The following is an 11,425-nucleotide window of genomic DNA, read 5'->3' on the forward strand; positions in this document are numbered from 1 at the left end:
GCCGCATTTGCGATGGAGGTGAAAATGCTAGAGGCCCGTGTACTCAGATTTAGGTTCACGTTAAAGAACCCCAGGTGGTCAAAATTTCCGAAGCGCTCCACAACGGTGTCCCTCAATCATATCGTGGTTTTAGGACGTAAAACCCGAACAATTATTCTTAATTGGTTCTAAAGAAAATGGGGCCCCCGCCCCGCCAAACACTTACCGCAGCCGATTCTAGGCTGGAGCTGGCGACCACTTATCTGGGCCTATACGAACCATTTGTCACATATAGTGTTCGAAATGAATAAGCTGTACATGTGAGCGCGCTACGCCTCGAGTGTTTTAATAAGGGAGGATGGTTTGATGACCATTTGTTATGTTAATGTGTCCTCCGGTGACAGCGCAAGACGCGCTCAGTCTGGGATAGCCCGGTTAAACATGTCGGTTACTCACGAATATCAAAGCTGCCAAAACACCACGACAGAATTTCCGCGCTGCGTTTTCGAAATCATCAGCAGTCTCATTAAAAAAAAGTGCTGAGTACATCTACCTTGCTCGAAGTGAGTTCAAAGGAATTTAGCTGCTGGTGCATGGCACTTCGAACGCAGGGTTATTTTCGTGAGGCTTCTAAAACTGTTCGATTAACTTCTACACAAATTAGTTTCGGAAAGCAACAACTATAAAGGAGCGTCACTAACTCAGCCGTGACGGTCTATGACCAGACTGCGTATATTGTACGTCATTCAAGTGTCATTTTTAAAGACGATAGTTCATCTTGGGATACTTGAACGCAGAAATTTTGGTCTATCTGTCTTTCTGTCTGTCTGTCTGTCTGTCTGTCTGTCTGTCTGTCTGTCTGTCTGTCTGTCTGTCTGTCTGTCTGTCTGTCTGTCACACGATTCCGCCCGGCCAAATTTTAAGCCCTTGCTCAACGCCCAGCCATCTTGAACCGGTAGCTGCGTTCATACTTGTGAAAGTATTACGTGGTGTGTTCGTTTACTAGAATATACATAGATACGTAATTATAAAGACCCTAGTGTTTCGTAGGCTGCACTGAAAATGCGACGCTACGCACGAAAAAGCCCTCTGTCGACGATATCGGGCTGCCACCTGGCAGTGGCCCTGGGTTCTGCACAAGCTCATGTTTCCCGACGCCACTACCAGGTGGCGTCCATATCAAACGCAGCGTAGAATTACTGTATATGCTACCTTTAGGTAGCAGAGTTGCGCATAGGTCTGGCTAGCAACCACAACTATGCGCCGAAGACACGCTCTGTTTTTGCAGGCGACATGGCTACCGGGTCACCGATCGGCAAGTTTGGCGTGTCGAATACCGGTGACTTTACTGTGAATGACTAGTGTCAATCCAGTTCACTGCTGCGGCGTGATCGAAAAATACGAGAAATGGCCCGAGCATCAGCTTCTCCGCAACGCATGGTTGCTAGCGGCGTTTGGAAGACGGATGCGCAACTCTGCTACCTAAAGGTAGCATATACAGTAACTCTAACGCAGCGGCTCCTATATTTTATCAATGTCAGCCAAATTCGGCCGATTCAACATAGAAAAGGTGCTGTCTAAGGCAAGGCAAAACATAAATGGCAGAAGACTACCGTCTTTCGACGACATTTGCAGCGAAGCACAGAGATAGGCGGCCAATTTTTTACACTGGTAGGCGCAAGGCTAGAAGGAAACCACCGACACACTAGCCCCTCTATCTTTCTTTATTGCCTCGCAAAGCCAGTATGCTTTGTGTTCAATATTTTACAGTATTTAAGTCCATCTTCGACGTTAAGCCCGGCAACACTGCCATATTAGTACTGCTCACGACTTACAACTGCCGCGTTACCTTGTTTACTTGGCATTCCTATGGTCTCCGTCTTTTAACCCTCTTTTCTGGTTTAAACGGCTTTATCAGGCAACGCCGAACTTTTGTGCGCGTTTTAGTAAGAAAATGGAGCGTCTAGTCCTCGTTTAAACTATGCCAGCTCGTCGTTAAGCCTTAACGGTTGTTGATTGCGTAAGATTCAAAAACACTACACCGTATTACCTACGCAGGACCGCCATACGCTCGGCGCGGCATGGTACATTCTCGCGCGTGCCAGCGCAGATAGATGTCGGATTGCTGCACGTGGACGGCAATCGCCTCGCACCTCTGGTGACGATCGTTCGTGAAACGATGCGTGTCATTGTTGCTTTATTCACTTCGTATATGTCACAAATGGGTAAACATTTCTATAATAATTGTTGGGGTCTTATGTCCCAAAACTATGACAAAAAGTTTTGCCGATTGGGATGGCCTCGGAGACGAACCCACGACGACTCGGTCGGCGACGATAGAAGCCGAGCGCTTTACCCCCTGCGCTACCGACGTGCATGCATGAGCCTTTGCAAACGCGCCTTATATCTTCCTTCCACACCTTCTCCCATTCAATGTGACCTCGGTTCGTGTGGGGCGCTGTCGCCGCCTTGGAGAGGGGTAGTGAAGTACTGCATCGTGACACTAATGAGCGCCGAGAGGATGCGCTTTGGTAGTCTAAGCGCAGCGGAGGCTAGCTCCCCACTTTCGACTCCATTACGTTTCAGTACGGTTTTAGTGAGCGTTTTCTTGCAGTGAGAGACACGCATGCGGGCTGCGAGACGCCTTCGCGCGTTCACGGCTCAAGCTACTAGCTCTGCCTCTCGCGTTCTTGAAGATTATGCATGCCCGAAGTGTATGCCGGGGTGTATGCATGAGCAGAAGTAATTACCCAATTGCTGGAGAGCACACACCTTGCCGTTTCCTCCTCAAATGGCGACGCTTTCAATGAGCGCATATCGAGTATTAGTGATTCTGTGCCTGTTGGTGCTATCTTTCACCATACACTTCACCATACACTTCACCATTCACCATACACTGTGCCCGGGTTTATGTTAACTACTTCAGCTACCACAAAGGTTCAATAATGATTATTGCCGTTAGTCGTCAGGATGGAGACATGCCACTAGGATCAACGTAGGTGCGTCCACATTAAACGGTGCTGTAGCCGCCATACACCAACAGACATTGTGCAAGCTGTCATTTATCGATGTACAATGAACACTGAACTACTTTTGTAAAGACACGTTTCACTTCCGTGTTATACCGATTCCTGTAACGGAGGAATCAACCACACTTTAGGGGCGAAGCTCCTTAAAGCGGCACCCGTTCGTCCCCGTCGTAGTGCGTAACCAGTCTTAACGCTAGTACCAGATCTTGACCTCCAAGGTGGTGCCGGTGGGAGATTTCTCCTGTGCGTTGTTGAACAATAAAAAATTCGCAGCGTGCGCGTTAACTAAAAGCCGAATTCTTGTGTCTCTCATTCCCCATTAGCAGCCATTGGCATGTTCCAGTAGGAAACGTTAGTAGAAGTAGAAGTGTAAGTGTTAGCTAAAAGCCGACTTCTTCTGTCTCTCATTCCCATTAGCAGCCATTGTTTACCTCCAAGGTAGTGCCTGGTGAGATTTCTCCTGTGCGTGATTAAACAATAAAAATTTTGTTCAAAACGCCGTTGATTGATGAAATAAACCAACGAAAGACGCCAGATGTTTCCTAAAAGCAAAACGAAAAGACGCCAGCTGCTTAACGAAAGACGCCAGATGTTTCCTAAAGCAATGGTTTTCTAAACAATGAAAATTCACAGCGTACACGTAAAATTAAAGTGAGCTGCAAGTCGCCATAACTCTCATCGAACCTTTAGTATAAACGCGCCCGATCTCACGTCGGTGATGATGTACTGGGCAGAATTCACGGAAGATTCACGGTTTACCGATGAACCTCCGCAGCTTCGCCCACTCATCATCATTCACACCGTGGATATGCTGTGATTTTTTTCTTTCGTGATTGCCTGTTTTTGACATGCAACGAACGGAAGAGCAACTGCTATTTGCAGCATATTCGTTTATAGGCTTGCAAAAAAAGGAAAAGAAAAAGATGGCAGATCCCTCTGTTATAGGAATCGGTATGACACGAAAGTGAAACGTGTCGTCACAGAAGTAGTTGATTGTTTATAGTGCATTGGTATATGAGAGCTTATACATTGTTTATTGTTGTTTGGCAGATATAGCACCGCTTGATGTGGATGCACCCACGTTGACGCCTAGTGGCACATCTCCGTACCGACGACTAACGCCCATAATCATGATTTAACCCTGGCGCTAGCTGAAGCTGTGAAGACATGCCTGGACCGCGCATATGGTGAATCCCGCGCAAAGATGACATCAACAAGCACACAGTAAGCACCGATACTCGATATGCATGCCTTCAAAGCGCCGCGGAACGCGAAGAGAAACGCTACGCGCGTCGTGTCTTCCCTCTAGTCTGGCCGTTAATGCTCACAGGACGAGCGGGGAACGCGGTGCGACAGCCAGGCGAGCGTCGGAGAGCTATTTTTCAATATGGATGGATGCTATGAGCGAGGCTTGGGTTAAACCCACCACCTCGCGGTGTGTTAAAGCGTTGACGAAATTGCACTTCTATTGGAAACGCGCTGAATGGGGCGGTCGTAACAACGGCGCGTTTTTTTTTTTTCGAGCCTGGTGGCACACATGCACCGCCCCGTTATAAAGGGGACACTCACATCCGTCCGTCCGTCCGTCCATCCCTATTGCAAAAACCAGCGCCGCTCCAGTACCCCCAGCGTGATACCAGTACGTTTTTTAATCGCACTGGGAACACCGGTATACGCTCGAATTCACTAGGACTCTGATGAAAGCACTGGGAAAGAGCTGGGTCGCACTGGTAGAGCCACTGGCTTTGCCGCTGTGACGCTGGCGCTCACTGGGAAGCGCTGGAGACGCTGGAATTTTCACTGGCGTGCGCTGGCACATACTGGAGCCTGCACTGTTTCTGCCAGTGCCGCGCGCTGCTTTCAGATCGTGCGCGGAGGAATGCATTGGTATCGTTGAATATCGAATGTTTGATTCGATGGTACCGATAGATGCTATCCTAACGGGTCCCAAACATGTGTCACAAATTCTAGCTTGGCAGAGAAAGCCGATCAGATATGCGCGCTATTTTCATGATATACGTGATACGATAAATCACGGTCACTGTTAATGTTTCCCTGTCGAATGTGGAGAAAAATATGTTAATAACCAAAAGCAGCCAACACTGGTCATTTTGCTTTCTAGCACGCTTTTTTTTTATTTATGCAGTGTCAATAACGTCGTTAATTTTTGCGGAGCACGTAGCCGCAATGAATACACCTTTTGTGCACGCCGCGCATATATACCAGTTTTGCATCCGTGATGTGTTGCGGTAATGACTTCATATTGCAATGTTCATAAGTCTGGAGGCGTCGGTCTGAACATACAGATCAAATTGTTACATCGCCGTGCAGTTGGCAAGAAGTAAATGAGCTCTGGCTTCGCGACCCTTCCCAACGGAGGCCATAAAAACAGCCGTCGTTCGATATCGCCACACCGGAAACGCAGCTCGGGAAATTCTTGCACTTCCACTTACTTCAGCTATACCTTAGGTAACAGTTAAAAAGGTTCCGAGGCCAAAATGCAGAAACTTCAACCATCGCAGCTCATATGCGCCGAGATCGGTCCTACCCAGTGCGACTCCCAGCGAGCGTTAGGCCTAGCGTACCGGCCGAGTCCGTCTACATGCCACCGGCGCTTCTTGGTTTAAGCACACGCAATTCCAACGTGTAAAAATTACTGTAAAGTATAGTCTGGACATCCGTTAACCTAAATTAACCATTTTTTTCTTGTGTACGGTGTCCGCACAAGGAGCGATGACCAGTGGCGTACCAACTCGTTCGCGAGTGGGGGGGCTGGCGTCGCTCACTCTGATCGCCGTATATATATATATATATGGGTCATCCCATGCCATGTGTCCCAGACGTGGCGCTCGCACATCGCAGATTTTGCTTATAGAATTTGTGCCTTTTTCCTGTGCCACATAGAGTATTGTGGCAGCACATTTTCGCTCGAAAAAACTTTTGACGATCGCGGCGCCCCCTCGAATTTCTCTTGTATTTGTTAAACTGTGCCTAATAGAAAAATGTGTATAAAATCTATTTTTGTATGTTGAGCATCGAAACCACGCTTGCGCTGTCGCAGAGGTTCTGTTTAGTTGTCCTATTCAATAATTCCGAAATGTTTTTTTTTCACTACCAGCTAGGTATCTTCAAAAACTACAAAAATCTTCAAAGTTCGTGATTTTTTTTCTTGAGCTATCTGGAACTCTCCCTAACCAAACTTAATAATAGTATAATTTTCAGGAAAGTGTATTTTAGTACAAAAATGTTTAGGGGTAAAATAGACTTGAAATATTCCCGAAAAAAAATGTGCAATTAGAGAAAATAGGCGATTTGTCGCATGTTTGACCGTATTTTTCAAACTGATGCGGTCCAAATAAAAATCCTCATCATGCGGCGTTTGATAGAAAACTTCATCGGTAAGTAATCAAGAATGTCTAATCAAATCATTTTTTTGTTTTAAGGAAGGAAATAATTTTTTAATTTGGCCTCCGAACACGCCCTGCATTTCTTTTTGTTGCCACTTCGCCGCAAAGCACGTGGTCGCCCTTGCAGCTGACACTCGCCACAGGCAGTGACAAGATGCGAGATGTATGTCAGTGGCTCGTGAGTGGTCGAAAGTCTTGTCGCATTGATGTCAGGGCGACGAGTAATGAATTCGCGTTACAATGTGAGCTTGCTTGGCGGGCCCAATGGGAAGTATGTACGCCCGAGAACACCCTATGGCGTTTGGCGTATCTCTTATATTCATAGAGCTGATCAGATGAGCTGCTTTTCAAAACTGTTTGTTTTAAATCAAGGAAGAGTCTGCACAAACAGATTGTGCAGGCTGGGTCGCCTATACAGCGACAACACAGCAGGGCTTAACATTTTGGAAATATTACCGTGAAGTTTAAAAAGTACACTCAAATTTAACCTGATCATCTGAGCATTTTATCAGCAAACTTCCCAGTCTTTGTCTGGCGTTGTAGATACGATGAGTATGAAGAACCTGCTATGACTCTAGTACCTTAAATTCTCACTTATTAAACAAAACATGTGGCTCACAAAGCAAGGTACTTCGCAGAAGTCTTCAGGATAAGCCGAGTGCCAATTTCTTTACTGCTAGAGCCCTCTAATATAAAGTCTTTCTTAAGAAGAAGACCAAGTTCAGTCGATGAATACTTAAGCAAACCACACTGAGCTGGATGTGTGTAGTTATAAGATTATAAATGACTACGAATTTATATGCTAAGTGTCGTTCCTTGCCCTCCTACTTTTCCCAGCTTGGGTGGGGGGTGGACGAAAAGCGATGAAGTGGCCCTTGACTACTCCCCTCCGGTTCCTCCAAGTAAATAGCCTACGTAAACTGTGTAAGCTCAAATTTTCTTTGAAAAAATGTGGACGATTATAACGTTAAACTACCCCGCATTGTTTCCTTCCGTATAGGTCGTTAGCTGTTAATGATTGGTCGAAATTTTCTGGGTCATGCTCACAGCACCTGCTCGTAAAACGACGCAACAAATGATGCGCAAGTGATCCACCGCGTAATTACCACGTACGCATGACTGCGTAAATAATAATAATAATGAACTATTTTCAATACGGCGTATTGTTTGTCATTGTTTCTTCGCTTTTCGTCATTTTCAATGTGCTATAAAATCGCCTCCTTGTTACGCGACGTCACAAGTCTGCGAAAACTCGCGGCGTTAAAATGAAGTGTGCACAATAAGCGCAGCACATTACTGTGGTGAATAATAACTCTTTTTTTTTTTTTCGGAATAGCCAGACAGTGTCTCTTTCTGAACGTAATTTAAGAAGGCTTCCCGCCAATCACACTGGCAGCGGCTGCTTATAGCAGCGGGCGAGATGGATTCATATGTGTATAATTGATACTTTCAGTTGTAGTATAACGATGTTGAGCTCTTTTTGCTTGTGTACAACTCTCCCTGAACTCATCAGTGCTGACAAAGAGGTAGAGAGAGAAATAAACATTATTAGGAAGAGACACAGTCCTTTGCAGCTAGGCAGCCTTCTTAGTTCAGAAAAACATGGACACAGATCATCTCCCTGGTGAGGTAGATCAAGTAACGGGACAAACCTGAAAGCTGGGCTTCTCAATGTGCTCGAGTCCACTGCCTTGTTACAAGCCGCCACGATTGCTGCAGGCTACCATATGATAAGCCAAGTGAAGCAGGCTAATCGGACACTAAACTGGGAATCTATTTTAGCTGTCCTGGCTAGGCACAACTAAAATACTGGACACTTCTGCACACTCATCAACTCACAGCAGCTTGAATATGGAGCAGTGGCGATGCTATTCGTTTTCAAAGAAACTGAATTTCCTGAAAAAGGAGAGCGTTTGATTGGGCTATAAAACATTTACTGGTTCCCGCCCATATTTGCGTCGCGGATTACTTAAATTTCAGGCCAGACAGAACAAAATAAAATCATGACAGATTGCTGTAATGCTATAGAGCCCCTGCTGAGCGATAGCCTCCTCTGCAATGCTCGAGCACAAGGCGCGAAAGCGTGGAATAGACAGCCCGCACCGCAGGTAGCCTAAAGTGCGTGGTCATGACACACGGAGGACAGTCGTCACAGCAGAATCGTAGGACAAATTTTATTACAAAATTACGTTATTGCAGCTGCGTTCAAGTAAAACTTTGCCTGACTTGTTAGTTTCCCAGTCTGCAGCCGACAATAACCACTGTCAAAAGTGGTTTCTCAGTGGGTGGGCTAGCGCCCCCCCTTGCCCCCCCCCCCCCCCCCCCGGTAGATACGCCTATGGCGATGACCATCGATACGACGCGCTTTCAGCAACGAACGCAGGCTCATCGAAAGCAGCCGGTCACACTCGCCGGTACTTCTCTGACTCATACGTCAGAACACATACCTGTCAACTGGTACGCGTTAATGAACTAAAACACCGGCATCATTTTTCAACGAATTGTATTTGTTTTTGCTGAGCGGTTTTATAGTTGTAGGTATCGATAGAACTGCAAATCAGAATACAGGCACGCCCGCCCCGCAGTAATATTGTCACGTGGTCGTGACGTCGACGAAGACAGCAGTCGGCGTTTTCAAGATGAAACTGTTTATTTGGCCGAACTTGTGGCCGGGAAACGGAAAGTTAATTTACAGCAATACACACGGTATGCACTGATAGCGGCGTACAGAGCGTCGACCGTCGATCAACTGACCAGCGGTGAAGCGCGTCGGCATTTAAGCATGTGCCGTCGAATATTCCAGCGTTATCGTTGGCTGTCGTGCAAATTCTAGAATAAGCTCGAGTGTGCGCGTCTTGCGCGCAATCTTAACAAAACGATCTACAACGATCGCGAAGCTTCTCGAACAATGAGGTGCGGTTCGCGCTGAGCGTTGCTGACAGTCTTTGTGGCCGAAAACCGAATACAGCAAAAGTGATAAAGAAACGCACGTGGCAATATCGTCGCTCGCGCGAGATAAACTACTCAGTATGAATTCGTGTAGGTGCGTGTTTATCGAACGAGTCATCTAAACCTTCTGTACATGTTGATCATTAGCAAGGGCGAGAAACGGCTATTAAAAATCGGCAGTAACAGCCGTCAAACTGTACCCTGCTCCTCGATCCATTTGATATTTTTCGGAGTTAAGACGGGAATTCCTAGAGAAAATTAGCGCTCTTCCCATTTTGGGCATCTCATTTGTTGCCGGCAACCCTTTGTTTGTGTGTAATAAAGAAGCAAGCTTGATTTGGAAAGGAAGATCATGTTTTCCTCGAATACGCCACATCAAAATATGAAACGAAACGCTGTCTTACTGTATTGACTAGCCCTTTTTCATTCTGCATCTGGACGCCGATCGGTGCGGACGCAGGATGGATAGCTCGCCCCGAGCAGCGACAGCGGTCGACGCCGGCCGCGGTATAGCGTCTCCTCTCGTTCCAAAAGACTACAGGATTATTCTGCCTTCGTTGCCATCAGGAGAAGCGATGAAACGAGCAGTTGCACTACACTGCGACGTCAGTGGTCGACCATATCGCATCGACGACTTCAGGAAACCCCTCAAAGACTTGGCTGTGATACAGCAAGTGAGTGGCATCGGGGCATATCAGATGTCGCACGTGTGGTTATTGAACATGAAGACTGACGAAGCGAAGAAAAAGGTAACAGAAGCAGGCGTCCTGAAAGTTAAAAACCGGGTGTGCCTTGTCATCGACCCGACACGTCAAGAAGTTAAGATGAAGCTGCACTGGCTGGCGTTTGATGTTACAAGGGAAGCTATCCGACGTGCCTTCTATGAGTACGGCGACGTCAAGGAGGTGAGCGATGACCGGTGGAGGGTTGAGGATTTTGAAGGAGTAGAATCAACAACCCGTATGATACGCTTGCAGCTACGAGAAGGTGTTTCTGTGGATCAACTGCCGCATCAAATGCGTATTGGAAGCAGTATGGCACTTGTCGTAGCGCCAGGGAGAGCGCCTTTGTGCTTGCGTTGCCGAAGTACGGGGCACATGCGACGAGATTGCAAAGTTCCAAGGTGCAGCGACTGTCACTCTTTCGGACATGAGCGAGATGAGTGCACCCGCTCGTACGCTCGAGCTGCCGGGCGACAATCTGAGACTCAACAGAGTGAACTCATCATGGATGAAGAAGAATCGGAACAAGCGTCGGTGCCTGCAACACCACAGAAGCTAACGTCATCGGATGACGCGGCGGTGTTGAACAACAGTAAGGAGCTTTCTACAACCTCCGACATGAACGCCGAGCAAAGGAAAGAAACTGCAGTAGCCACGGAGGGTACTTCAACAGTGAACGGACAGACGCGCCCCGCGCCTGCAGCAGACGCCGCGCCGCTGGAAGCAAACCGCCTGGAAATCTCGGCGTCGCAGCTCAAGCCTACTGTGACATCATTGAAATCGGCTTCACATCATCCTTTACGGATAGAAACAGAGGAAACGCAAAGTTTGCTTGGTGATCTGAATACTTCGAGTATGGATTTAGAGGTAGCGTCTTCAAAACGCCGGCACGATTCAGATGATGGTGCTCAAGAGGATGAAGCACAAGTGAAGTCTGAAGTGCAGTGGAAGGTGGTCAGTGGAGGAAAGAAACGAAACGCTGCCCGACAACGGTCGTCGTCGCTCAAACGCGACGACGGCCGCGCAAACTAGAGGTCAACACCATGGCTCCACCCTGGACGACGAGAGCCCAACAAGTGAAAGTGCAGGGCTCTCGGCGTGGACCCGCTCACCGATCTCGTCGCTGAGCGGGTCCGTGAAAGCAGCGACGCTCAACGTACGAGGGCTGGCTTCTAGAAAGAAGCAGAACCAACTCTATAGGCTTGTCATGGACCATGACCTGGACATTATCGCAGTCCAAGAGACGAAAGTGGAGAGCGAGGACGGCACCGAGAGTCTGTTGCAGCGTTTCACCGGACGCTACAGCGCCAGCGTCAGTCGTGCAGTTGGTAGGTCGGCA

General features: G+C 47.5%; 1 protein-coding gene across 1 annotated transcript; it reads left to right on the forward strand.

Annotated features, from left to right (window-relative positions):
* Positions 1-9,794: 9,794 nt before the first annotated feature.
* On the forward strand, positions 9,795-11,118 carry LOC125757804 (uncharacterized). Its single transcript, XM_049413968.1, has one exon. The coding sequence runs from the start codon at positions 9,826-9,828 to the stop codon at positions 11,116-11,118; it is 1,293 nt and encodes a 430-aa protein (XP_049269925.1). The 5' UTR covers positions 9,795-9,825.
* The last annotated feature ends 307 nt before the right edge of the window (positions 11,119-11,425 follow it).

Source organism: Rhipicephalus sanguineus, chromosome 3 (genome assembly GCF_013339695.2).
Source record: "Rhipicephalus sanguineus isolate Rsan-2018 chromosome 3, BIME_Rsan_1.4, whole genome shotgun sequence".
NCBI classification, from domain to species: Eukaryota; Metazoa; Arthropoda; class Arachnida; order Ixodida; family Ixodidae; genus Rhipicephalus; species Rhipicephalus sanguineus.

What these genes read in the sequence shown, in the direction of transcription:
- LOC125757804 (XM_049413968.1), top strand. Translation starts at nt 9,826, where the DNA reads ATGGATAGCTCGCCCCGAGCAGCGACAGCGGTCGACGCCGGCCGCGGT.